The 27,333-nt window shown below is 47.2% G+C and overlaps 2 protein-coding genes across 28 annotated transcripts in view; one reads left to right on the plus strand and one right to left on the minus strand.

Moving 5' to 3' along the window:
- The window catches only part of dom (domino helicase), a 149,138-nt gene that overhangs the window by 97,902 nt on the left and 23,903 nt on the right, over nt 1-27,333 (plus strand). For all 27 annotated transcript variants that reach the window (XM_077653115.1, XM_077653121.1, XM_077653129.1 and 24 more), the window contains 8 exons: nt 323-454; nt 1,135-1,302; nt 12,965-13,048; nt 13,354-13,494; nt 22,154-22,189; nt 22,697-22,856; nt 23,466-23,755; nt 24,351-24,578. In XM_077653115.1, the coding sequence (XP_077509241.1) occupies nt 323-454; nt 1,135-1,302; nt 12,965-13,048; nt 13,354-13,494; nt 22,154-22,189; nt 22,697-22,856; nt 23,466-23,755; nt 24,351-24,578 (1,239 nt within the window). The remainder of the gene's footprint in view (nt 1-322; nt 455-1,134; nt 1,303-12,964; nt 13,049-13,353; nt 13,495-22,153; nt 22,190-22,696; nt 22,857-23,465; nt 23,756-24,350; nt 24,579-27,333) is intronic.
- Nucleotides 14,226-15,802, minus strand: LOC144120577 (uncharacterized). The gene has a single exon (XM_077653143.1). It carries the CDS (start codon nt 15,663-15,665, stop codon nt 14,376-14,378), a length of 1,290 nt encoding a protein of 429 aa, XP_077509269.1. The 5' UTR covers nt 15,666-15,802; the 3' UTR covers nt 14,226-14,375.

Here is a 27,333-nt window from a genome sequence, read left to right on the forward strand (position 1 = left end):
CACGCCGCACACTGATACGGCCGACATGACACGTGTCAAAATGGCGACCTTGCTTTTGTACGGTTGGCTACTGGCACGGCTAGTAGCGGCTGTGATACTGACTTTTCTAGATGGCGCTAGCTATGCACCATATTTAACAGTTTCAATGAAAAACTGCCGCATTTTTTAAAATCCTCGAATCTGAGCCGACCCTAGAGTTTGGAATATGATTATTTGAAAAAAACTATCGGCCTAGATTCGAATAAATACGGTATCTACAGTTGTCTAGCCTTGTGCTTGCTATAAGCAGTGAAGCTGTCTGACTCTTGCTGCCTCATTTCAGAACACGCTGAAGGACCTCTTTGGAACTGACTTTGACCTGTCAGTATTGGAAAGGAGTGAAGAGTCACAGAAAGAGGACAAACCGGCTGAAGTGGAGAAACCTGAAAAGTTTTCTTCCGTTGAGTTTGAAAAGGTGAAGTGTTAACACCTGCTATCATTATCAGCCTGACTACGCCCACTGCAGTATAAAGGCCTCTCCCATGTCTCTCCAATTAAACCTGTCCTTTGCCAGCTGCGCCCTCCCTATGCTTGCAAACTTAATTTCGTTCGCCCACCTAACCCTCTGCCGCCCGCTTCTACGCTTGCCTTCTGCTGGAATCCACACTTTTTGTATCTATTTTGCTGCCTACAGCAATCTTTTTGGGCTGAGAATCGTGTAGTTTTTACAAAAATTAGCGAATTGAATGGGCTGTTCCGGTGCAAGAGCTCTCACAAATAATCAAAATATGCCCATTTTGCATGCCAGTGTATTTCAAGGCTGCCTGCTGTAATCGGTTGTTCTGTCTCGTTTGAAAGCGCAGCTTTCTGGCTCTTTTTCTCCCTAAAGCACAACATTTTGTGTCGTTTTAAAGATGAGAAAAATGCTAAAAATGTAAATGGTGTGTCCTGACAATTGGCTGCCTTGTATCGTGAGGCAGAAGTAGTGCGTTTTGATGGCTAGCTTGAGCTTCTCACCACTTAGGTTGCGTATGAATTGCACTGAAGTCGATACACTAGGTTCAGATGTTTCCTAAATGGCACCCACTAACCTGGCACCTAGTGCACGTGGCCTTGCCTGATACCTGTGTGGTGTCTGTGTGTGTATGGGTGCAGGCTCTGGGCATGGCAGAGGAAGAGCTGGATGTCCAGGCGGCGCACACGGCCCGTGCCGAAGCAGCTGCTGAACTGGCTGAGTTCGACGAATCCATCCCCTTGGACACTGACAGCAGGGACGAGGACAGATCTCAGGCTGAGGAGGAGCTCGACAAGCTCATGGACCAGGCAAGTACAAATAGACACCCTTTGTGCCATCTGCTCAGCGTGAAGAAGCTTCAGGGCAGCTGTGTTCATATTGTGAAGAGTGGCTCTAACTAAGCCAAAGTGAACTTTTCCGCTAAAATTCCTCTGTCCATATCCTGGTTTCTCAGACTCGTGCTCCCTGCTCTCAACAGGTGTGCAGACTAGCAGTTTTCTGGTTCTGGGCTGGGGGTGGCAGCTTGTAACTATGGTGAAGTGATTGGCTCAGTTCCGTCAGTATTGGTTCCCAGGGGGGGCATCTTACTGCAAAAGCAGTGCTGTGTTTTCTGTGCTGCAGCTTAGAACTAGGCATGTGCGAAAATTCGTATAATCCAAAACAAACCAAATGAGTTATGAGTATGAAGCAGCATGAGAAATGCATTCATGCAAATTTGTTTATGGCTGACGGCATTTATTTACGGCTGCGTGGTCACAGCTCTCTACTCACGGTGCATGCAGCACAACTGGTGATCGCGACATCGGCGATGTGCGGGCCGCGACGTCAGTGGTGTGTAGGCCGTGCACCACCACTCACTTCTCCTTGCACGCATAGCGTGACTGGCGGTCACAGAGTCAGCGACTAGTGGTCACGCAGTCGGTGATGTGCGGGTCGCGCTCTGCTGATCACTGCTTGTGTGTACGTACAGTAGAATCTCGTTACAACGAACTTCACGGGACCGCCGAATTTAATTCGTTATTTTGAAATATCGTAGTACTGAAAAACCATTATTTTCATGTCAGTAATGCATCACAATAACTAAAATTACGTACCTTTGCAGCAGATTTTTACGTGTTGGTAAGTAAATAATAAACGATAACGCTGGGCACAGTTTAACTACAATTTATTGCTTGAAGAAGTCTGTTATCTTCTTCTGGCGAGTAGATGACAAGCGCTGCAGGACGAACGCCTCCATATCCTCAACCTTCCTGTGCACGTCATCAGGGACGTCTTTGCAGCGCCCGAGGAATGATAGGGTCGTCTCTAGAAAGACTAGTGGTGAATTCCAATCGCAGGCCCGGAGCGGTCTGCACGCTATGCGACAGAGCGCCTGAATCTGGCGCAGAGCGCGCGACCTGAAATTGCAATTGGAATACACTTGCTCTGGCCAGAGCATGTAGGGCGCCGCTAGTGCCGCTGAAAAAGAACGTCACGCAAACTTCTGATCGGATCGGATCCGCTGATTTCGGCGGAGCAGTGTTGGCATCGTCTTCGTCGCTACTACATTCTTCTTTCTCACGCACTTGATTCATGATGTCTTCGGTGGAGAGCTCCGCGGATGTAGTCGCCGTGCTGTCGCTGTCCACATAATAAGTCTCTGTCCACATAAGTCGCTGTCCACGGTAGTTGCCCAGCCGCAGACGTTTTCTTGAGGGAGCCAGCTGTGACTCTCGATGTTGTTTCATGATATTGTCCCGATCTTTGAGCATCGTTGCCATTGTTGACGGTGTGATGTCAAGCTCCCTGCGCAAGTCCACTTGCTTTTTTCCAGCATAACAGCTGCGACAGAATGTCCGCTTTTTCTTTAAGTGAAAACTGGCGTCGCTTCTTTTTAACGCGGGGGCCAGGAGAACTCATTGCCAGCAAAGCTAATACACAACACAATCACAACGCCGATAACTTTGCAGACCCTACCGTTCGCTGTCAACATGGTGACACTGCGCTGAATAGGCTTACGACTACGGCGCAGTATGCGACCACACGCTGGATGACAATGGCCTTACCCTTTGTATCGGGCGGCAGCTTGTGCCGCCTAGCTTATATTCATTCAACGCGACACTCGCGTTGATGCCGATGCTGCTGGGGCTGTATCTGTTGCAATGGGTTCCCCAGCGCATAGCTGCTGCTTCGGATGATGATGATAGGCGTCAGCTTCAGGGATTTGGTACGAAACTTTGACGGAACTTCGTAATAACGAAGCGTCTTGCGACGATTGCGAGATTAAGTTACATACGTTATTCTGAAATATTTGGTAATCTGAAATTCGTAGTACTGGAAGTTTTTTACATTGAAAATATAGGCATTTTGGCGGGGATTTAAAAAAAAATCGTAAATCTGATAATTTCGTTAATCTGATGTTCGTAGTAACGAGATTTTGCTGTATCTTCCGTAGTAGTGTGAGAAAGTGTTTGGAACATATGAAGCTCTGGTGTGCGGGCCAAGCACTGGTGCTCACTGCTGATGTGTACGTATCATCTGTAGTCGAGCGAAAAAGTGTATGGAACATCTGAAATTCTGCACATTGTACACAGTGCACTCGGGCCGTTAAAGTTCACTAATTCTTATCCCGAAATTCCTATCTACTGAGTTTGTACCGATATTCTACTGTAGTCTCTTTTTGGTTCGAAGCGAATGGTGATATTCTTTGACTATTCTCAAAGCGAATGTTTCGGATACAAAAAAGGTTGACTAGCACAATAGGCACAATTTTCAAAATCATGTATGTTTCGAAAACACAACGCTATTACATGTAAAAAAAGAGAGAATGCATTGTTGTCACACTCCTTGCAGTCGTGTCGACTCTCTGAAAAAGTGGCCATCAGAAATTGGGGGAGCCGACATACATGCTGCGCCAACTTATCTGTGGAGTGCGAGATTACGTAACTACTAAGTTTGATGGAGCTACGTACACTGGTACTCAAGTTACAGGAGTATATCAGAATGGTTCACATAGGTTCCTTATGACATGCCTGGAGAATTTGCAAAATGCGTTGGCACTGTCAAATTCATTATGAAGATTCCTGAATAGGTACCACAGGGCAAGACAGAGCCCTTTTTTTGAACTTCCTTGCTGAAAAATTTTAGCACTGCATTGAATTTAGTGTTACTAATTAGACTTGCATTAGCCTAATTTCGATTGCTTATAATAAATTCCAGACTCAATATCTTGAAAAAGTGGGCCTGTCTTGCCCCCAGAAATTTATTCAGGCACAGAATAAAAAAAACCTGGTGGGAATCTGATTAGCGGTTGTGGAGATACTGCTGGCATAAGCAGCCACACCAGGACAAAAAATTCATTTCGAGAAAACGGCCCTTGATGTTTTGAAAGAACATTTCCGGGTCTAAAATGACCCCGCAGAATTGTTTGCGGTGTCTTTGCAGACTTTCTTTATCTGCCGCCTCTCAGTCTTTGTGTGACCTCGCTTCTCAGCCTTTCCTGTGCACAAGGCATATTTTTCCACAGCTCGATGGATGGCTAGGTAGGTGGCCAGGTGTGAGCCCCGCAGACAGAGAAATTTCTACCAACTCAAGCTTTGTAGCTAGTCCGTGCTGGGTTCCTTGTCGATTTGTCAGTCCAGTTGCAAGGCAGCATTGGCACAAGGTTCTGGAGAGCAGGTGGCCAAATGCACACATTTGCACAAGGCAAAAATACCTCATCTTAGGTAGTAGCAGTGGCAGGTGCGGGATCGGGCGACATCGCTTGAAATTTTCGTAGCGCCGTGTGTGTGGCACCGAGTTTGTTTTTCACAGCATTACGTTGTGCCTCCGCTGCCTCTATCTCCTAGGGCGTCAAAAAGTGCATGTTCACGCGCACGGTCGACGACGCATAATCGCTCACGGCGACAGACGCGAGACAGGATGCCGCGATCGCCGAGGTTGATGCAGTCGGGACAGCAGGCGCACTTGAAATGCCCTCTCCTTGCGTTGATGTGGAAGGTACGGCGCTGGAAGTGGCAACACAGTCTTCTTGTAGCGGTGTAGCAGAGGCAGCACTGCTGGAAGCGTCTCCGCAATCGCCGGCAATGCGCTTTGCTAACTTCGCCATGCGGACGGCGTTCATAAAATGACGCCGCGAACCGAATGCACGTATCGTTTTGAATTTTCTTTTAGGCCCATCGTGAACGGCCACGCGACGATCCGCAGGGTGCACAAAACCGTTCAAAACACGTCACAAGAATCCCGACAGCAGCGGTTACAGCGATCTCAAAAATGGCGACAAGTAAAGTGAGGAGCGCACAAAGAAGGAACGGCATCAACGGAGCTAGCCGCAGCAGACGACGCGCCGCGGGAAAAACCACGTGTCAGCGTCCGCAGCAGCCAATAGCAGCCGCGCTATCTCCCGCGACCTCAAGGAGCGCGCGCTTCGTCCAATCACAGCTCGAACTCGAGACGCGGGAACCTCAAACACTGCTTCAAGTCCTCCAATCTCATGCGAGCCATGCTTCTACCATGCCGCGGCCACCGCCGGTGGAGGCAAAACGGGAAAGGGCAAGCATTCACAAGCAAAACAAGACCAAGATTGCGGCGCTCGGTTCAGCGGCATGGAAATGGTGCGCGCGCGATGTTTGGTTATTTTTGCCGTTCGCTCGTGACTCGGGGGCTGCCGCGGCCTGTTGTATATCTAATTAGAAGCAGTTTCACGATTAATTAGGCGTTCATAATTACAGAAAAGGTAGTTTACAACACATAAAGCCGAAATACCGTATAAATATGTAAGAGCCGCACCCATAATTTCCACACGACCCATGTGTGAATAGCCTTCGAAATGCACGCGCCGTGACCTTGCGCGGTCAGCTCCGGCTGCGAGCATTGGCGCACGTCATTGCGGAGGTGATGCATGCGCACAGAAGCTTCCAGATGCCGCCCACGGATGGCATCAGAGGCCGCGGCTTATTATCATCATCGTCAACTTTTTCCTCCACAGCGAACTCCCGCTATTCATATCGGCATCAGCTCCAGCGTTTTGTTGCTGTCCGAGGCACAGGTGTTAGTTGCGGGTTTCGCGTGCTGCCGCGGAGCGTTGTAGCTTTAGCAGTTTTAGCACGATAAGGCAAGCACCTTAATAGCTACACGGCTTGGAGTTTGCTATTGAACACAGCAAGCGTGCGGCGGACAGGAAATTCGACGTAGATGAGAAGTGCGTCCGACGATGGTGCAACCAAAAGGATGCATTGAGGAACACCATCTGCAAAAAGCGAGCTTTCCGAGGCAAGCCATGCAAGTTTCCTGAACCGGAAGAAGTGCTGCTCTGCTAAGTGATGGAAGCGCGCAACAACGGCTACGCATTGACAGCGGACGTGCTGCGCAACTTCTTGTGAAATAAGAGTGCACCGGCCAGCTCACAGTGGCAATACACCGCGAGTGGCAATTGAACGTAGAATAAATGCTGCTGATTTCCTCATTGGTGTGCTTTTAATTTTAAAAAGCTTTTTTTCGTAAATTGCGTGTATAGACTGCATCCCAAAAATTGACCCTCAAATCTGGAAAAAAAAGTGCGGTCCTTACACGTGTTTATACGGTACAGTCGAACCTCGTTATAACGAAGTAGCATCGGGACCGTAAATCAGTTCGTTATATCCGATATTCGTTGTAACAGTAGACATAAATATCGGCTGTGACAAATTCGTAATTTGGCTCGCGCAAATATTCTAGACACTAAAATGCATTATATACTTGGCTTTGAACCCACTACAAACGTGGTAATCCTTACCTGTCTCCTTGTGGCGTTCAATCAAAATAGGCCGGAATATGGGAAGGTTGACACGACTGTTCTTACGTCGCCGCGCACGTGAAAGTGCGTGGCGCGAAACGACTGCACCATGTGTCTACGCATAGGCGACTTGGTGTAGAGAGAGGAACTCGAGTGAGACACAGCGGGAACCATCGCGCCTGCGTGCTCTGCCGAAGCGCGATTGGTGGCCCCGAGAGGGACCGTTGAAAAAAAAAAAGCTGCCAAAGCAGCTTTGAGAGAAGAGGAGGAGGAGGAGAGGGGGCGTTGGGCGAGAAGAGAAGGAGGAGAGGCGGCGTTGGGCGAGGAGACATATGCAACGCCAGCCCGGGATCAGCCAAACAGGTTTGCATTCGTTCATTTGAAGAAAGATGTTATCTTCGTCTGGTGGCTTTTCACAGCGCTGCGCAGAATGAAGTTTTCTACATTGTCCATGCTCAAGAGGGCCTTTTCTACGTCAGCAGTTTTCGTCGTCGGGAGTTTTTCCAAATATCCTTTCAGCCTCCTGGCCATGTCCGCGGCATCCGCACTGCTCATCGTTGGTTCATCCCGTTCACTCTCACCGCTGTCGCTGCTGCTGTCATCCTCGGGCAACAAAACGCGATCCACAATTTCTTGATCCGTCAGCTCGGGCGCCACGGCCAAGTTCTCATCGGCCGAAACGAAATCGTCGAATTCGACGCCTGGGACTGCCAGCCGATCCCAAGTTCTGTCCAGCTCTGCCTGGTCTTCGGGCTGCACTTCTTCTTCGTCGGCAGGCAGAACAAAACCGGCATCCGCGAAACAGTTCCTTATTGTCGTCTGCCTCACCTCATTCCACGACCCGTACAACATTTCGAGTGTCGTCTTGATGTTTATTGTTGTCGATCTATGTCGATCGATGTCAAACACCAGTTGCGTCACCAAACGCTTCCTATAATTGCACTTAAGCGAACGAATAATGCCTTTGTCTAAAGGCTGCAAAGCAGAAGTTGCGTTTGGTGGCAAAAACTGCAAGCGAACTGCCTTCAGCACGATCGAAACTTTATGCGCCGAACAGTTGTCCAAAAGCAACAGGACCTTCCTGTGCTGCCTCTCCATGTCCTGGTCGAACGCTCTCAGCCAGTCCTCGAAAAGCTTGGTCGTCATCCACGCTTTTTTGTTCGACGTGTATTGAACCTGCAAATTCCGGACGCCTTTCAGGCACCTCGGATGTGCCGACTTGCCGATGACGGTGAGCCGTCTTTTGTCGGAGCCGTCCATGTTCACGGCAACGACGACAGTCACCCGGTCTTTGTTTTTCTTGCCCCCATGGCAGGTCTCGTTCTTCATCGCCAGTGACCGCTCTGGCAACAACTTGAAAAACACGCCGGTTTCGTCGACGTTGTATACGTCGCACTCGTCGTACTCCTGGAGCAGAGGACGAAAATTCTCCAGCCACGTTTGACATGTCTCCATGTCAACAGCGGACCCTTCGCCAGACAAAGTGTGGCACGCGATCTCGTGCCTATCTTGAAACGTTGCAGCCAACCGCTGCTTGCACAGAAATCGTCATGCCCCAGTACGCAGGCCAGGCTGTGGGCCTTCCGTTGAAGAAGTGCTCCCGACACCGGCAAATTTCGCGCCCTCACATCTTTAAACCAAGAAAGCAAAGCCGCTTCCACGTCCGGGTGATGGCAAGGCCTAACTCGTTTACGGTCGGCTTTTATGGCGTCCTCGGTGTTGCCCTCAATCTTCTTTCTAGTGGGCAAAATGGTGGATAACGTACTTGGAGGAACGCCGAATTCCGAAGCAATATCCTTTTTCTTGCGGCCACTGTCCACAGCTCTCAGTATCTGCAGCTTTGTCTGGAGCGAGATCGCTTTCCTCTTCGATGCCATTTCGAGCGCTGCAACAACAAGACTGGCCGCTGTGCTGATGTCAGAACGCCGGCCTCAAAGTTGCCAATGTTGCTGCGCTTGCCTTTCTTTACCGCTGGACAAGTGGCGCCGCCTTCCGGCCCTCTGTCATGTCATGAGCTTTCAGAGTTTTCGCGCTCTGTTCACAGGTGGCGCGACCATCCAAACGCGATTTTTGTGCCAGACGGCAAAACTTTTTCAAACGATAAAAAAAAAAAATTCAGCTGTGTATCGGCCTTCGATTTTCATTTTGGTTTTTGTTTTTTTTTATGCTACTTTCAAGTTCTGAGCCTCGTGTAAACCAAATATTTCTTCGTTACAGCCGATATCGCGGCGGATCTCGCGTTTTCGGTTTCGTTATAAAAGAATAAATGTCACTGAAATGAAGCATGACCAACCAAAATTCGTAATTAGTTCGCTATAACCGATAATTCGCTATATCAGTGTTCGTTATAACGAGGTTCGACTCTATATACTTTTTGAAAAATATAGTTTTTCGCGATTTTTCGACTTTGGAAACCCGCGTTCCCCCTTAACGAAAATAGCTTTGCAACAGCGGAAACGCAAAATGGAGGTATCACGCCGCGCTGTTGCTAATGGCGATGGTGATGGCGATGGGGATGGAGGATGTTGACTTCAGCTGCCCATTGTTGCAAGACTTCTGTAGCTTTTCTGCCAATGACCGGTGTATAAAGCGGGGGTCTACTTTTTGCCATGGTTTTTTGAAAAAAAGTTCGACCTATATTCCGGTTTTTACTGTAAATCGTGTCAGCCGTAAACAAGTCTGTATGTGTGCATGTTTCATGCTTCTGCAGGCAAGTTTTGTTCTTCTGGGATAATGCGGAATTTTGGATGATACGATTTTTCTTTGCTACCCTGTGATATTCACATCAAGTTTCTACTGTAAGAGGGAAAAGAAACCCAAAGAGAGGAAACAAGCACAGAAAGATGGCAGGGAGCACACCCTACACATGTCACCGAAGGCGAAGTGCTGCCACATTTCCTGGAGAGGCGGGGACAGTGTACTGCCCGAACTAATGGTCCCCTTCTCTGTCGGCGGTGGCCATTGGGGTAAAACCTGCTTTCTGGCAGGTACAGATCTGGATGCTGTGCTTCCGCCTGCTCGCGTCTGTTGCCGCGAGCACGGGCAGACTGGCTCCGGCATACGTGCGGGAGTGCAGGTATGCAGAAAGGAGTCGCGGCTTTGATTGTGCGCGTGCCACGGTGCCATCCAAAAGGGGGCACGCTGAGCTGAAACCACACGCAGCAAGAGTTACAGAAATTTCATTCGTTCGAAATGAGTACTTCGAAATCTTATGTACCGTAAATACCCGCGTAAAATACGAACCCGAATATAATACGAGATGAAGTTATAGAGACGCGAAATGGAAAAAAAAAATTTTGCCCGCATATAATACGAGTGACGAAAGCTCAGAGAAGACATTTATTCAACTCACATTCCGCACTTCACTTCAATCACTTTCATCTTCAGCACTGCGTTCTTCGGACATTTCTTTGTCCGACAAATCATTCCAAATGTACTCATTTTCCGTGCCATCAAGGGCCTTCAAGATGCCGCACTTCTTAAAAGAAAGACGCACAAGATCTCCTGGGATGGCCGCCCACAATCCATGTGCGCAGCGTGGCTGGTGAAGCCCTCTTCAGCCGCCCGGTTGGCGTCACTGCAGGCTCACCTGAGCGCATCCACTCTGCATAGCACCGCTTGACTGCGTCCTTGAAGGGTTTGTTTACACAAACATCACGGGGCTGTAGTTGTGACGTCCTCACACCCGAAATCACGACTTCAGTGCCGCAGTTGCGTAGCGGCCTCCTCACCGAGTCGGCCAGTTGGCAATGAAACGCATCCAGCACAAGGATGGACGGCTGAGACAACAATGCACCACGTCGCCTACACCACCCAGTCCCCAGCTAGATTCTCATTCATCCACCTGTTCTCATGACATCTCGCGATGACATTTTTCAGCAGCTCCTAATCTTTCGGCATTGTTTTCCTCTTGAGGATCACATAACGGAGGACCTTGCAGCCATCTGCCGTGCACGATGACTGTAACTCGCGTCTTCTCGTTGCCAGTGTACCGGGCGTTAACTTGTTTAGACCTCTTCTCGTGCATGGTGAGGGTTGATGGCATGTCCAGGTAAACCGGCGTCTCATCGGCATTGCCTATTTGGTCCAACAGAAAGTTCTTTGACTTGCGCAAAAAAATAACAAGTCACTGAAAACTCACAAGCAGCTCTTCGAACGCTTCAGGCAGCTTCTGTGAAATCGAGGTCCGCTGGCGTAGTGAAAAGCCTGCATGGCACATGTAGCGATGGATCCAGTGCTTGCTCGCTGTGAAGGCAGAGCGCGGTATCTCTTTTCCTTTTGCAAGCTCTCTAGCTTTTGCCTGCATAAGCTCCCCACTCCCAGCTAGATGTGCGGCTTGCTCTTGCTGTACGAACTCCGTCAGGCCAAGTTCAATTTCTGGGAACGCGCCGTTCTTTGGGCCACGAAAGCTTCGTCGCGTTACGCTGCACACGAAAAGGGCTTCTTCCTGTCGTCACCATCCACGAATGCTTCCCTCGACGACACTAAGCTGCCTCCCGGCTGCACTGTTGCCGATGTTCTCCGCAGCTAAAATCACTTTTCGCTTGAAAGCAGCCGAGTACTGTTTTCGAGACCCTGACATCTTGCTCCCAAAAAAACATCCACTCCACGAAGCGTGGCTTACATGCGAGCATGTACGTTGTCAACAGGCACACGGCACACCACAACCCCCCGGCACACCCAGCGGATCACCAACAAAGAAACTACATCGCTATGTCGTTTGTCGAGAGTAACAAAGCCAAGCTGTAGCCACGCCGCAATAATGAAACCAAAACTTCGAGCAACTTCGAAAATTTTTGTTCTGATCCGCAGATAGTCCGAGGCGAGACGGAAATTTAGGACGCTAATTATGGGGAAAAAACCTCTTATTATATGCGGGTTTTTACGGTACAAAACATTTGTACCTAATCGAACATCCAATACAGACGAAATGTTTATAACGAAATAATGGATATAACAAAGGAATGATGATTTCCCTGTAAAGGTTGGTCAGTGCGGGCTATAACAAAGCTATGGCTTTGACGAAGTAATTGCCTTTCAACTTTGTTATAATGAGATTCAACTATACTTTACTATTCGACCGAATATTGTAGTAGTAGTAGTAGTAGTAGTAGTAGTAGTAGTAGTAGAAAACATTTATTCCAAAAAGGTAGGATAGAGAGGCGAAAATACAAATTTTGGGTGGAGTTCTTATTTCAGGACCCCAATGTCCACCAGACAGACGAACACCTTTCCTAACCTACACAAGTACCACATCATCTTCCCCGGCAGATATGACAGAATCTGCCCCTGGTGTGGCGGAATTCCAACAGCATATCATGTAACATGGGGCTGCTCCGGTCCCAAGCCCCCTGAACTAGACAAACATCACTCCGAGGAACAGTGGGAGCCTGCCGTGCTCAGCTCTGACCTGGCGACACAGCGAAAGCTGATATCCCAAGCAAGAGCAACTGCGGTGGACCGAATATTGAGAATTATTGAATATTCGCACATGCCTCTTCTGCATTGGTGAATTACATGTAGTCATTAGGTGTTCGCAATGACTTTATTGTGGTCTTGAATAAACAAGTTTTTCTGAATTGAGTGTTGTCTAGCGTGCAAAAAGAAGCTTTTTTTTTTACATGTGCGCGTTGCAATGTCTGGTCTCTTTTTGTGTAGGTAGGCATATATGAAATGTTCGACTCTTATAAATATTCCTGAAAGCTTTTTACATGTGTAATAAGCCGTCCTTACAAATTGATGTCAACTTTTCTGGAAAGAACAATGGCCTCATTACATGAGTAAATACAGTATGAAGAATCCAAGACGCAAGGTGTGCCTCAGGTTCTCCCTGCACATGTGCAATATGACACCCCGAACTTCTTGATGTCCCCTGTTCTAGAATTCTTTTAATAAGAAAAGGGTTGTTATAAGTACCAAGCCGCACTTGATTGAAATGTTTCAGTCACCAGGCAGTATATTCATGTAGAACGGCAGACTGGCCAAGTAAAACCAGCATATCAAGAAACAAAGGGCATCGCTGTGTTTGACCAGTTTTCTGTCCTGTAACTTTTTTAGCGCTGGTTTTTGGTCTGCCAGACAGTATTACTTGCATGCTTTGCAAGTACATGCTCATAGCTTTTCTCTCAGTGCAAAGAGTATTGATAGTGCATGTCTTTTCCATTTAAGTGGAATAACCGTGATTGTGTATTTCTTTTTGCTCCATTTCCTTGTAATAGCTGACGCCTGTGGAGAAGTATGCCATGCAATTCCTGGAATCCCTTCAAGAACCACTGACTCTTGAACAGCTCAAACAAGCAGAGGTTAGTGTGCACACGTGGTCGCCTCCTTGGCATGGGCCATATTGGATGGGCAGCACTTGTTTGGCAATTTGTTTGAGCCTTCAGGTGTAGATAATGATGAAACATGCTGTCTGATCCATTCAGAGTGGCATTGGCTGCTCTTTTTGTTTAGTACAGGGTATGCTTTAGCTGAGGCTTCTTGCATGCACCCTAGTGTGTAAGATCAGCCACCCCAATGCAAAGTGCTGGGAACGCGGGACATAAAAGTGAGCGGAAGTGAAGCTGCAGGATGTTTTTTTTTTTTTTTTCCTTTTGGGATGTTGCAGGAGGAGATCGAGGCTCAGAAGAAAGACTGGGAGCTGGGTCGCCTCAAGGCCATCAAAGAGGAGGAAGAGCGGCGCGCTGGCTACCGGGACGACGAGGAGGCCCCTGCCCTGGTGTACTCTCGCGAGGATGCCTACACGCAGGTGCCTAAGAGTGGTCGTGAACGCAGATCGTCGCGGGGGGCAAAGGGCACCACTACGTGTCAAGTAAATGGGTCGCCAGCTGTGCCCAAGCGCACAAGTAAGAGGCGGGCGGCAGCTGCTGCAGCAGCTGCAGCTGCCTCTGCAGGTGAGCCGGTTGTGCAGGAAGAGGTGGCGGCACTTCAGAAGAAAAAGCGGGTCATGTCGCCGTTGCATAACCACCGCCACCGCCATCCGGTGCCAGCAGTGGTAGCAGCAGCAGCTCCGGAAGTGCACCAACGTGCCCATCCTAAGCAGGCTGTCGGCCCCGGCAAAGTGACAGAACAAAAGAAGGAGCAACACCAATCCCTAGCCAATAAGCTTGTGCCTGAGCATAAGAACCAGATTGCTGACAAGGCCAAGGTCACAGATAAAAACCTGTTGGCTGTCAAACCACTGCCTCCTCCTCCTCCTCCTCCTCCTGCTGCCGATAGAGCAAAGGCTGTGGATAAAAATGTGTTGCGTGTCAGATCGCCACCTCCGCCATCACTTTCTGTTTCAGATAGGACAAAGGCTATTTATAATAGGGGCACAGTCACCGTAAAACCGATGCCTCCTCCTGCAGTAGATAAGACAAAGGTCAGAGATAAGAACCCACTAGCTGTGAAACAAGCTTTCCCATTTGGCGGGGCCAAGGTTGTGTTGAGGGAAGAAGACCTGGCTGTTGAGCGCACGTTGCCAGTCAGGAAAGTTTCTTCTCCAGCAGGCCAGGCAGAGAAACCCAGTGTCGTGGCAGAGGTCTCTCGCCTTCCTGGAAAGCCACAGCTGTTGGAGAAAGTGCCGCGTGCAGGTAACAGGGGCTTAGCATTAGCATCGAAAGCCCCAGTCTCCGAACCTGTTGGCAATCACGTTGGCAGCCCGCGGACCACAGAGAAGTCCACTTCCAACAGCCAGAGCAGAACTAAGCCTCGCATGACCAGCCAGACTGAGGGCTCTTCTGCGGTGTTAAAGCCATTTTCAAATCCCAATCTGGTCATTCGAACGAGAAGGGCTCGAGCTGCTGAAATGGAGCCTGCACCCAATGTAGAAGAGAAGCTGGAAGAGAAACCAGAACCAAAGCAGTCGCCAAAACGGGTAGTGCAGCTAACGCCAGTGCATGAGTCGGCACCTGTGCTTGAGGAGTTGGCTGAGCCAGGAGCTGCGTTAGAACAAACCGTGTTAGAAGAAGTTGTCACAGAGCCAATAGCTTTGTTTGAAGATGAAAATGTCGAGGAAACGATAGAGGAAGTAGTTGAGGAGAGTGTTGAGGAAATGACAGTGCAGGAGAGCATGGAGATAGCAATGCAAGGAGAGGATGTTGAAGAGGTGACAATAGGGGAGAATGTTGAAGAGATGACTGTGGAAGAGGGCATTGAGGAATTGGTGGTGGTGGAAGGTGCGCAGGATATGACTGTGGAGGAGCTGGTGCTGGTAAGTGGAGAGGAGGAAGAAGGGCCTGTAGAGGCAGCAGAGCTTGAGAAAGAACAGGTGTTCGAGTTTGTGCTGGACGCAGAGCTCGTTGATGAGATTGGGCCTGAACTCTTGACGGAATTTGTTTCCAAGCTGACACCTGAGCTCTTTTCGCGCCTCAACTTTGTTGAGGAGTCAGATGCCAAAGCAGAGCAAGAGGACGAGGAAAGCACTGCAGAAGTTGTAGAGGATGAGGGAAACACCTTGGAAGTTTTGACAGGGGAGGCTTTGGAAACTATTGCACAAGTTCCAGTAGAGGTGGTGGAAGGAACTGAAGAAATGGCATTGAGGGAAGTGGAAGGCCTTGTGGAAGTGCCGATAGAAGAGGTGGAAGAAGGTGAAGTTTCAGTAGGGGAAGTGGAAAGCAATGCGGAAGTTCCGATAGAGGCAGTAGAAGGCACTGCAGAAGTTGCGATTGCGGAGGAGTTTGTTCCAGATCTCCTGCCTGACTTGGAGCCTGTGCCTGTGCCTGTACTAGGCGAGGTAGTCATGAATGCCCTGGGCCCGGAGCTAGTCCCACCCCCAGCCGAAACCACAGTGGTGGTGGCAACGACAGAGGACAAAGTGCCCTCACCCAAGGCAAGGGTGGCCACCCGTTCTCGGCGGCGCCACACCCGGAGCTCGAGACGTAGCAGGGAGTGAACGACCTGTGCGGAATGCTGGTTTTTCAGGACTCCATTCTTCATTGCGCATTTGTTGATATTTTATTGTAAGTAGTTTAAGAATTGGGGCCTAGGGAGGGGTTGTTCAAAGGAGGAGGGTTGGGCATAGCATCACAGACTCTGTAAAGTTCCATTAGCTCATTCTTTTTTTATTATTGTTTGTTCATTCTGTGCAAGAAGTGTAAATAGTGTGGTTGTGTGTGTGCATACGTTACACATGTGAAGGACAGTGCATGTGGCACGTGTGACAGCTTTCGTGGTGAAAGTGCAAAGAACTCTGTAATACCTAGGATCTTTTATGAAAATTTCAAGTTGAGGGGTGGCAGCAGTAAAATACCTTTGTGGCGAGAGCAAGCTTACGGTTCAGGTGACCGCGGGGCTTGCCTTAATGGGTTGGGAGGGTGTGTGCATGCACTGGGACACTGAGCTTTAGGGATAAAACAAAGAATAAAGCAGAAAGGCGGCGTCATAATTTGTGTGCTCTCGCTCTGCTCCTTCCTGCCACGTTCGCTTAATTGTGCTCCAATTTCGGTTGCTTTTTAAGTTCATTTGGTTAATTGTGCTTGCAGACTGAACTCTTCCATCCCTTTGTCCAGTACCTGCCGTGTAGTGCGGAGTGAATTGACTTGTGTACTTGGCTGGTGATCGTGTACAGATCTGTGTTTCCTGTGCAGCCAGTGCTGCATCCGTTGTTTCCAGTGTCAGTTGTTCGTTCCTTCCCCCCTCACGTGCAGCCTTTGTGTATTTGTTATAAGCCAAGACTGTCACCATTGCCACCTTCATTTGCTTTCGGTATTTATGAGCAAAGGGCACACAAAGTCACCACCTTTATGTTTTCCTGCTTGGTCTTCCCCGGTCTTTTCGTTATGTGGCAGGCTGAGAACTGTTGCTGTGACAGCAACTTTAAAAAACAAAAAACTCGAGCTCAGAATTGTGCTAATAAAAGACTGAAGCACACTTTCCTCTTCGCCTCTGGTGTGTCTCAATTCTTGGGAGAGAGAGAGGTGTGGAGCACCCTTCTCAGGTTTTGGTGTCGCACTGTGCCACTCTTGCTCCTAAATGCAGCACATTTCTTTTGGTAGAGTTGGCCACCAGGTTTTCATTTTCTCTTTCCCAGTTATTTTTTAAAATAGTGCATGATTCTGCTTTTTTTCACATCCCTTTTCTGTACCTCACTTTTTTCTTGGTACCAATGCTATTAATGTCCGCTGCCAGCGTCATTCGGCCTAGCTTTTCCGGTGAATTTTTTTCTTTTTTTTCCTTTCCATCGGCCAGCTCTGAACGGAAGCCAAATTTATTTTTTTTTGGTTTTTGCTTGGGCTTTCCACACTGCCTTGCTGGGAAAGAGCAAGGCCTTTTTTTTTTTTTCTGAAATTGAATTAGCCTAAACTTTGTAGAAGTTTTTTATTCCTCTCCTCCTTTCATTTATTGTCTGGCACCAAAACTTGAAAAGATGGCCGGGCCATTGGTTAGTCCACCTCTACCAAGAGATGAGATGCATTTGGGTGCGAAGAGCAAGATGTGTGCGTGCTTCTATTGCATCAACCTCATTTTGGGTGCACTTTGGACTTTAACGTTAATCATTTTCAAAAACCTAGGCTTGGCTTGATGCTGTGTCTAGTATACCTGGCAAAAGTGGCATTTCACATGTGTGTACGGTGCACTTCGTACACACATGCGTAAGTAGTACAGAGAGAATGGAGTTGAGAATAGTGCACAATTGAAGTGGCATATAATGAAGACGCATGCATTTGTATGCACCTGAATTTGCATGTGCATATGGATGTTGTCGGTTATGTGCTTTTGAAGATGCGGGATAGGTAGTACAGGGAATAGATAGTCCTAGTTTTGGAAATCTTTTAAAGCAGGATTTAGCAGAACATGAAGATCGTCTGTTGGCACACAACATGTAAAAATAGCTTAAATTAACGGATTGAAGAGATGCAAAAAACAAGTGCTTGTGCAGTCTGCACTTTGTCCCCCATTTTTTTTTTGCTAATTTTTTACAGGTGAAATATTCATTCATGAACTTTGATTTGAAGAGGCAGGTAGCACAGATCACTACACAATAAGGGGCAAAGTTGGAGCATTCATTTAATCATTACTCCATGATCACGTGTGACAAGCACACTTTTATTAAACTAGTTCCTCAAAAGTCATTTTTAATTTACAACAGCTCCGGCGGGTTTTGCATGGGTACCAAGGTATGACGGCTCAACTCACGGTTGTAAAAGAACCAAATCTTCATGCGGTAGGTAGAGCAGAGGGTACGTTAGCAGGCATAATTAGCTAGTGTGGAGGTATGTGAAGCGTTTGCCAGTGTGGTTAGTTTCCTGATGACACATTAATGTTTGTGGTGTGTGCATGTCCACATGTGCGTGGAAAGAAAAGAGGTTGATGCATTGGATAGCATGAGTGAATAAATGCTGCCGTGGACACTTCCTGCTGGACTGCTGAAAGGAAATCGACGAATGGAAGAGGCGGCGGCAGTGATCTACTCGACTGAAAAAATTACATAGGCATTGTTCTATGCCTTACACAGCAGAGCTCACTTTTTGAAAGGGCTAATCATGGCAAAATATTTAGCCATTTGTTTTCAAGCTTTTTTCAGTATTTTATTTACTGTGCCTGTGAACAGCAACAGCCTTCTTTATACATACACTAGTGGCAGATGCAAGGAAAGCATGAATGCATTAGGGGACCACCACATGACCACCATTGGGATTAGCTAAAGTACCATGTAACAACTGTGTGCATATTGCAGAGTTAGTATGATAAGAGTTTTCACTGGAAAAACCATGCTGGTGTCGTAGAGCAGTCAGTCTGGCCATGCTGACTTTTTAAAGTAAGATTAAGTGCTATTTTTTCTGTTTTTTAAGCTGACAAATCTGGGAGTGAGCACTTGCTTAGTATTCTTCTACACTCATGAAATCTGCGCTGAAAAATTTTTAAATGTGCGAATTCATAAATAATCTCCTATATTCCGTGGGAGATATCACGTACTGCTTCACACTGCACCTTGCATTATATCCAGAACGAAGATGTGGATATACTGTTGATTTCTTTATTTTTCCTGCACCCTTCAAGGTATTTAACATGACCTTTGCCGCCTGGCTTACAAGCCACTAGGAGAAAACCAGCTTATCAGTAACCTTGGGGCAAAGCCCGTAGCATGCAAGGGCAAAGGACAAGGTGGTGGATATGGATGTGGAAAAAAGGCAGTGCAGGTCGTTGAAAAAGAGAAGGCATTGAAATAGTTTGAGTAGGGAAAGGAAGGGGGCAAACTGGCACAGGGCTGCGCAGTACAACACAGTGGGTAGCAGCAGCTTGGTGGGAGGCTGCGTGCATAAATGTTTTGGAGGCTTTGCTCGCTCAGTCGATTTGATATATTTGCTGCTTTCATATTTTATTGTACAGTCTGCGTATCGGGGGGTGCCCTTGGCTGTAGTTGACCTGAACAGTCAGAGACTGCGCTTCTTTCAGATTCTCTTAAGGTCTCAAATTCCCCTCTTGTGTATAGTCATACAGATAGGCACAATTAGTAATTTTCCAATTATTTGGTTATTCCTGATGGTGTTCATAACAAAAATAGCATCAAGAGAGAAAAATGTGGCCACTAACGCAATTCCAGGATAAATGCTAGAATCTGCAATGTTGGGGGGAATTGGAGAATATTTTCATTTCAAGCTTTAAGTACAGTGCCAGTACAGTTTCAAGCTATCAATACAAATTGAGGCTTGGAGCACACAAGTGAACAAAATAGTTTTCTCAAACAATGAAGGTCACTGAATCCATGTACAACCCTTGCACTAAAGCACATATGGAAAAAGCAGAACTGATAAGATTTTTTAACGTGATAATGAAACCTTGAACAACAGTCAATGTAAACATCAAGATCACGAGCTGTCTGCATTCTTCAAGCAGGGAGTAGCAGATATCTATAGCGATACATTTATTAGTAGAAGAAATAACTGTCATCTAGGTTGGGTTCAGAATAAGGCCGTTTGAAATGCACCACTTTTTCACAATACAAATATCTCTTTGCACAACATTTTTCTAGATCACAAACAAGCCGTATTATGTTAGGTATTGGAAAGAGTGTTATGCAGACGTGTAAGGCAGCACTGCTTAAGCAGTGTGTTTCATCAAGCAGCCCAGAAATGCTTTCTAAATAAGGGTATTATTAGTCCTTAGCATGCACTCAAGTGCAGCAAACTGCTACAAGAAATGTTTGTGTCAATGAGTAATTACTTCCTTATTTGAAATCTTGCTTCACCGTGGGGGGAGGGGCGATGCTCCTAAAACAATGTACTGAAGGCTTTCTGCTTAGAAAAAAAAACTGCCCTTGAAGCTTGGGAGTTTGGCTTAATCTATGCCAAATTTCTTGGGAAACTGAAGTTCTCTACTGCTAACCTGGTACACCACTGCTTGAACACTGCTGTGTAAAGTGATAGGCCTGGAGAAGCTGTACAGAAATATCAATCTTAGTTTTGCTGTTGCAAAGCAGTGAATGAGATAGTCTGGTCCTGTCACCATGAAGGCCATTAGAACAGTTCCACTTATTTCGAACTCCTCGCGAGTTGGACAAATTTTTGGCTCCCGAGTGAATTTTTTTGTCCCCTTCTAGCTCAAGTCATTGAGAGTCAACTGTACTTGCTTCTAATCAAGGCTAGACCTAAGCTCACCATGAGCTTGCCTTGGAATTAGCGCACTTGTGTAGTGTGAAGTCCACTACAAGAAAGTAATGCAAAGCTGCGATTATGGTACAGGCAGTCGAGATGCTTTTGGTGAAGATACCTTCATGAACTAGATCACATGTAAATGTTTTTGCCTAGCTGTTGTGAAACTGATAAAACACTGCATGTTAGTAAGCCTTTTCTCATGGTATGACCCATCTTGATAAATTTTAGCATAATCCATATCTGTAGCTATGTCCTAGCTGCAGTATAAGCTGCAGGACTCTTAATTCATTGTGTAATCCTTGCAACTGAATTGTTAGGTAGCGCTTGCGTATCCTCTAGTAATTTAGGTGCGGTGGGGGCTTCTGGCTGTTGTGTGGTTATAGAAGTTTTGAGTGTAAGTGTTAGCACTAAAGGAATTTTAAAGACAAAATTGTATGGTTCCACAGCTTGCGATTGTGTTGAGGATGAAAGTCACATAGTAAGCCAGTCATTATGGTAAGCCAGCTAATCACTGAGATGACTGCTTGCATTCTATTACGCTTTTGAGCATCTTGGCAGAAGGTAATGAAATATATAAAAAACTGCATTAAGTGCACATGACGACCCTCGGGGTCATCCTCCTTTTCCCATAACTACTGATGCACTCATCTCCCAGCTTTGATGTTGATTTTCTTGCTCTTTGGCAGCATAGTTTAGTGCTAACCGTAAACATCTTGGTGCTGGTGCCTTTTGACATTAAGTTGCCTTGGTATCATAACCCCTGAAATCAAATCGTTCATTCCGGTTTGCCAGATAGTTGTTTGATGGTTAGCGACACGACTGTGCTGTTCAATCCAGACTGTTCCAAACATGGTGGAACTGTCAAACGCTTCCTGAATGCACATGTAAGTTTGTATGGGTGCTGTCTGCCTTAAGTACACTGAACATGAGAGATGTAAACAAATCTCGTCACAGTTTGAACATGCAACTGGAATATAGAAGCACAGCTTAGTAGCCGCACAGAAAAAAGTATGTTCCACATTTCAATCCTGGTTGCATGTGTTGGTTGTGAGTGTTTTCTTTCTCGCAGCACCTAGGTTCCAGGAATTTCTTGGGCCACCTGCGTGGCCAGACATTGCAAAAGAAGGAGCAGTGCGAAGCACCAAATTTTGATGAAACTGATCTCACATTTGACTTCATTGTTGAACATGTTTAGAAAAGAGTAAGGAATGGACAAAAAAAGTTAGAACAGCATTGTCAAGTGATACTTCGCTCTAGTTGGCTTTTAACTGGGTCCCAGTGTGCAAGATGTAGCTGAAGCTTCTCTCTTGCTAAGTGACCATGAAAGCATCACCATCACTTCTGCATATTCAAAATGCACAGCATATTGAATAGCTGAAGTACCTACTTCAGTGATTATAGTCACATTTACCAAGCAGCTTCTTCATCCCTCAGTATTGTATTCTACACTGCAAGGTGACTTCTTGACACCTGCAAGTAAGGTGTCCTGTATTGACACAACAGCTGAAATTGGAATTGCTTAGCCCTTCCATTTTGCCTTTTCATTAGTACTGGGCATGCTGTGATGGTACTGATTAGAAAACGAATTTGTTTTCTCTGTGTTGCAAATAGCTATTCCTTTACCTGTGGAAACTTTCATAAACTGTAGTACCCCAAACAAGCAGATGTCAATGGCTGTATTACATGTGTCCATCAGGAATTTGTTTTTGCTTTAGGCCAGCAGTAGCTTATGACATTGAAAAGCAGGAGAAAAGTTCCCCAGCCTTTTAGGTATGTATCACAAAAGCGGTGGCGACTACTCACCACTTTGTTTTCTTCTCCTTCCACCAGATATACATCTCTATGAATGGACATGAACAGATGCCGGTAAGAAATTTTTTATGGACAACCAAACATGCTTTGTGTTGAACTTGTTGTGCTGCTTCTGGCCGAAAGTGGCATGCTGCAGTTCACCTTTAAAGCACAGGTGTAAAGGGAGATGTCATTTTTTGTTGGTCTTGCTTGCAGCTTCTTTGGTTTAGTGGCCATTGTCGTGTTTAATGACAGTGAACAACTTTAAGTATGCTTGCTGAGACTGCAAACATATTATGATGTTTCCGCTAGGGCAGGACGTGCCTTTGCTTGCGGTGACTTTCAGAAAATTGGCGACAGTAAAAAGTGCAGTGTATTTACAGAATTTTGGAATGACCTGTACAATATATGCAAAGCGCCATAACTAGTAGCCCAGTTTTGAAAAGTTTGCCAAGACACGAAGGCATGTGCTCGATATTATGCATCAACTTGAACAGTATTCCCTTCTCCCTCTCTTGTCCTTGAAAGTTCCAAGTCATGTTGGTGATGTTTCCTGCTGTTCTTGCTTTCAATGTGAACCAGATCTGGGCGCCACCTACACCACCTCAGGATGAGAATGACCTTTACATTGACTACAGTGTTGGTTTTCTCTACGAGCCATCCGTCATGTCGGAATCCAGCCTGCCCGCTGTGTATATCAAGAAGGAGGCCAAGAGGCTTAAAGTGGACCCACTCTCCACAGGTGAGCTTCATCACAGTGGAGATCTGTGATAGCTAGTGTGCGAATGTGTCTTCAAGCTTACCTGGCCATGGTGTTTTCCTACCTTTTACTTTGAAGTGAGTAACGCTGACACACCATCTCAGAGTTAATTTCACCTTTGTCAGTGGAGATACTTTACATGTAGGGCTCCTACACAAGTACACGAGAGCAAATAAATGGACATTTCTTGCCAGCAACTGAGCCAACAAGGATGAAAATTGGTAAATGTAAAAAGAACAATCTGTGACTGTTTCAAACAGAATTTTGATTTAGGTTGTCAACTTTAGAAATGTATATCTGAAAGCTCCTATATTCAAGTTTTTTTGTATACTATATATAGAACGGTATCGCCCCTTAACAGAAAGAAAAGATATTAAAGTTTCTGTAATCAACAATTGTTAGAGGACTTAAAACACAAAACTGGCACCTTAAATTTAGTTTTGTGTTCTGCCATAGAAGGCTCCTGCAAACTGCATAACTGGCGTAAGTTTCTTATGCAGTGTAATCTGATATGGCAGTAATTAGTGTGCACCAGTGTTGCCGAACTTTATTGTGGACTGGCAGGAAAGTGCACACTGCCTTTTCTCTTAGTGACAGCAGCACGCAAGCAGAAGAGTCGCAAGGAGGATGCCGTGCACATCCCCAAGTCCCTGTTCGACCGCCCGACGGCGGCCATCCTCAAGATGCGGCGTGAGGCAAAACTGCAGAAGGTAAAGAACCTGATGGTGTGCGGGGGCGGTACATTGCCACCCAAGGCCCTGGCTTCGCTGCCCCCACGGCCGCTGACGCAGCAAGGTGGCTTCCTAGCTGCACGCCCGCTCCTGGACCTCTCGCCCGACACACCCGAGTGGCTCATTCATGAGGACTGGGCCATTCTTCAGGTGAGGACTGATGACACCATCATGACACGGGTGGCAACGTCTGCGCTGCACAAAATACCGCTGCCTTCTCTTCTCCACTTGCTGCTGCCGCCTTGCCATTTGTCTATAGTCGGTCTGTGAGTGTCTTTCGACTGGAGGTTGTTAAAGGACGCTGAAGGGAAAAATTCACTTGGAACAGGCACAGTTGCTGGAATTCTCAAGAGGGGACGCTGCACTTACGAATCACCTAAAGGAGCTCGCACTCATCCTGCAAGCAGAGAGAGTCTGATCAAAGGATTTCTTAGCCACTGGAAACCCCCCGTATGGGCTGCCTCTTTGTTTTTTCCTCAGCCATCTTCGCATTGACAACTACATTTCTGAGCTTCTGGCAGCAGGCTTTCACAGAGACCCACCAGCTGGTCAGAGCAAAAGTTGGGGGGTGGGGCACAGCTGTTAAAAATGTGTGTTAGCACTGACAATGTATCATTAATACTTCTGTGTTGCTTTTCTCCACCTTTTGCATGCTGCTTATAATTTTTCCATGTACACTGCATCAAAGCTGCCTGTTTGCATTATTTGTCATTTATTTATTTACGTTCTTGTGCATGCTCTCCAGGTGATACAGCAGCTCCAGGACATCCCTCTAAACCTCACTGTGCTTACTCCGGGTCATACGCCAAACTGGGACCTTGTGTCGGATGTGGTGAACACGGTCAGCCGCATCTACCGTTCCCCAAAGCAGTGCAAGGATCGTTATGAGTCGGTCATTGTGCCCCGCGAGGAAGGCAAGATACTCTATGACACCAACCCCAAGAAACAGAAGAAAACCAAGGGAATTTACAAGGTGAGAATGGGTCTTCAATGTCTTCTCCAAAGTCTCACGTGGCCAGACTGGGAGATAATTTCTGCCAGTCGACAGATGTACAGACTAACCAGCGGCGAAAGTCGACCCCCGTCTTATATACCGGTCATTGGCAGAAAAACTACGAAAGTCTTGTAACAATGGGGGGCTGAAGTCAACAGCCTCTATCACCATCGCCATCAGCAGCAGTGCGGCGTGGCGACGTTGTCGCACCGCTGTTTTGCATTTCTGTTTGGTTAAAGGCTGCTTTTCACATTTTATTTCAAAATGAGCGGAAGCCGGCGACAATTCACAGTCGCCTTCAAGAAAAACGAGACTGGGTATGCGGAAGCTCACGGTGACCTGGCGGCATAGCGTGAATTTGGAGTATTCGAAAACAACATTCAGTACTGGCCGAGGCAGAAGCTGCGTTATTACAGCTTGTAGCAACCAGAAGGAAACATCATTTCGTGGGCGGACCGCAGCATATCCAGAATTGGAAGGGGTGTTGCGCTGCATGCAAGATCGCTGCCTGTGACTGTCGAATGCATCCGCGTGAAAGCGGTAGAGATAGCGCGTGCCTCTAGACTCACGAGGGCGCAATTCAAGGGCTCGCCATCCTCGGCGATTCATGAAGAGGAAGGGCTTTGCTCTGCGGCGCCGTACTTCTGTGTGCCAGAAGCAAACACGCGGGTCGATGGGCGCACAATGCTGTTAAAAAATTGCCCGGGTGTACATACCAGCAGCATTTAAATGAAAAATACTGTCACCATTGTGAAACCTATCGAGTCGCATTTGTTTCAAGGTAGGGGTGTCTTTCAGTACTTTTTCCATTGAAAAAGCTTTTTTTCATTTTTAGAACTGGTTAGTTGGGGGCCGACCTATATTCTGGTCCGACCTATAGTCCGGTTTTTGCGGTAGTTTTGGACGAGAGCCAGGTAGTACGCACCCCGTGCTGGTGCCCGTTTTTGGCAGGACGCCTGGGGCTTCATGCCTCAAAAAGGTTAATTTTGTGCAGATTAGTTCCGCTGAAGGAAATTTCGAATTGCGCGTAGTTGTTTCCTCTGATGAGCAATAGGTAGCGTGAGGGCAAACTTCCAATTCTCAGAATCTCCAGGGCATGCATTGCGTCGGAATCCGAAACCACAGGACCATTTGCCACTAGTCAGTTGGGCCGCACGGGAGTACGGAGACAGGGTGGAAACCTCCCTCTCGCTTTTGATCTCCATTGGATTGAGGCTACTGTCCTTGTCATCACGTTGTTACGCATTTGTTGCTTTGAGGTGCGCGCCCACCGTGAAACTATCACGCGGGAAACTAAAAAAATTTGGCTGTGGGATTAAGTGCACGGGGCGGGGATTGTAGTGGGTGAGTGGTGTGCGTCGACTTATATTTGGAGTCAACTTTCTTTTTGGCCAGCACAGGCTGCATGCTGGATGGTAGAATTTTATGCAGCAATATGCAGTAATCGCAAAGTTTGTCCAGTAAAGGCAGTGCATTCCCACAGCAAAGTTTACCTGGATCTATTTTTTTTTGTAGCAATAGCTACTACATTACGCTAGCATTTCGAGTCTTCAGCGTGGCCACCCCGTGGCGGTTCCGTGGCCACCATGGCGGTGCCGTGGCAAGTCATGTTGGTCACATGGTGCAGAGCAGCTGCTGGTAGCGTGGCGCGCCAGCGAAACCAAGTGGGGTGGGGGGAGTGGAGAACGGGAGAGGTGGAAGAGAGATTGAATCCACGTCCAGGGACGAAGGTGAAGAAGGAACGCCCAGCCTGACCTTGCAATTAAACTGGGCGAGTTCCACTCGGCCAGCTGTAGCTATTGCGTCACTCCAGGTTTAACCACAGCTAAACCACAGCCATTTTTTTTGCCATTAAGGGCTACAACTTGGGAGGTCAACTTTTATGTGACAATATACGGTGATAGCGCTGCCGCTGTGGCTCAGTGGTTATGGTGCATGGTTGCTCGGCTGCTCACCCGAAAGACGCGGGTTCGATCCCGGCCGCGGCTGTCGAATTTCGATGGAGGCAAAATTCTGTAGGCCCGTGTACTGTGCGATGTCAATGCACGTTAAAGAACCCCAGGTGGTCAAAATTTCCGGAGCCCTTCACTACGGCGTCCCTCATAGCCTGAGTCGCTTTTGGACGTTGAGCCCCCATAAACCAAACCAAACCAATATACGGTGATAGCAGAGTTTGTCCAGTAGAAGTAGCATAATCGTAGAGTTTAAATAAAGTGGTATGAAAAATTACACTATTGTCAGCTCCCAAGTTCTCTGCAGTAAACAGTCAAACCACGATATAACGATCACATATAATTTTGAAATATTGGATATATTAAACTCTTCATAAAAATTTTTGACAAACGTATACAATTTATACTTTATGCATCGAACACAGTTGGTCATGAAACGTATATATTTAAGTCTCCAGCGCCAAACTGCCCGTTCGGATGGCAGGCAGCAGGCTTTGCCGCAGTGCACAACTGACTGGTGGTGATGCGGCATGTGTTCGCACCAAAGTTTGCACTTTTATCTCGCACTCGCCAACACCAGCGTGTAGGGTTGCAGCCCGGCAGTTCGCACGTGTTATGCCTCTTGCGTCCGTCGACAGCACCCTGGAAGCAACAGTGCAGGCGATCGTAAGCTTGCATTAACAATCCTGTGCTCATGTATGCTGTTTGCGGAGGTGGTGAAAACGGTGATAGCTTTTGTTCTGACGTACCACTTTTTATGAGACAGGGCTGTGAAGCGGGGA

This window comes from Amblyomma americanum, chromosome 2, assembly GCF_052857255.1.
Source record: "Amblyomma americanum isolate KBUSLIRL-KWMA chromosome 2, ASM5285725v1, whole genome shotgun sequence".
NCBI classification, from domain to species: domain Eukaryota; kingdom Metazoa; phylum Arthropoda; class Arachnida; order Ixodida; family Ixodidae; genus Amblyomma; species Amblyomma americanum.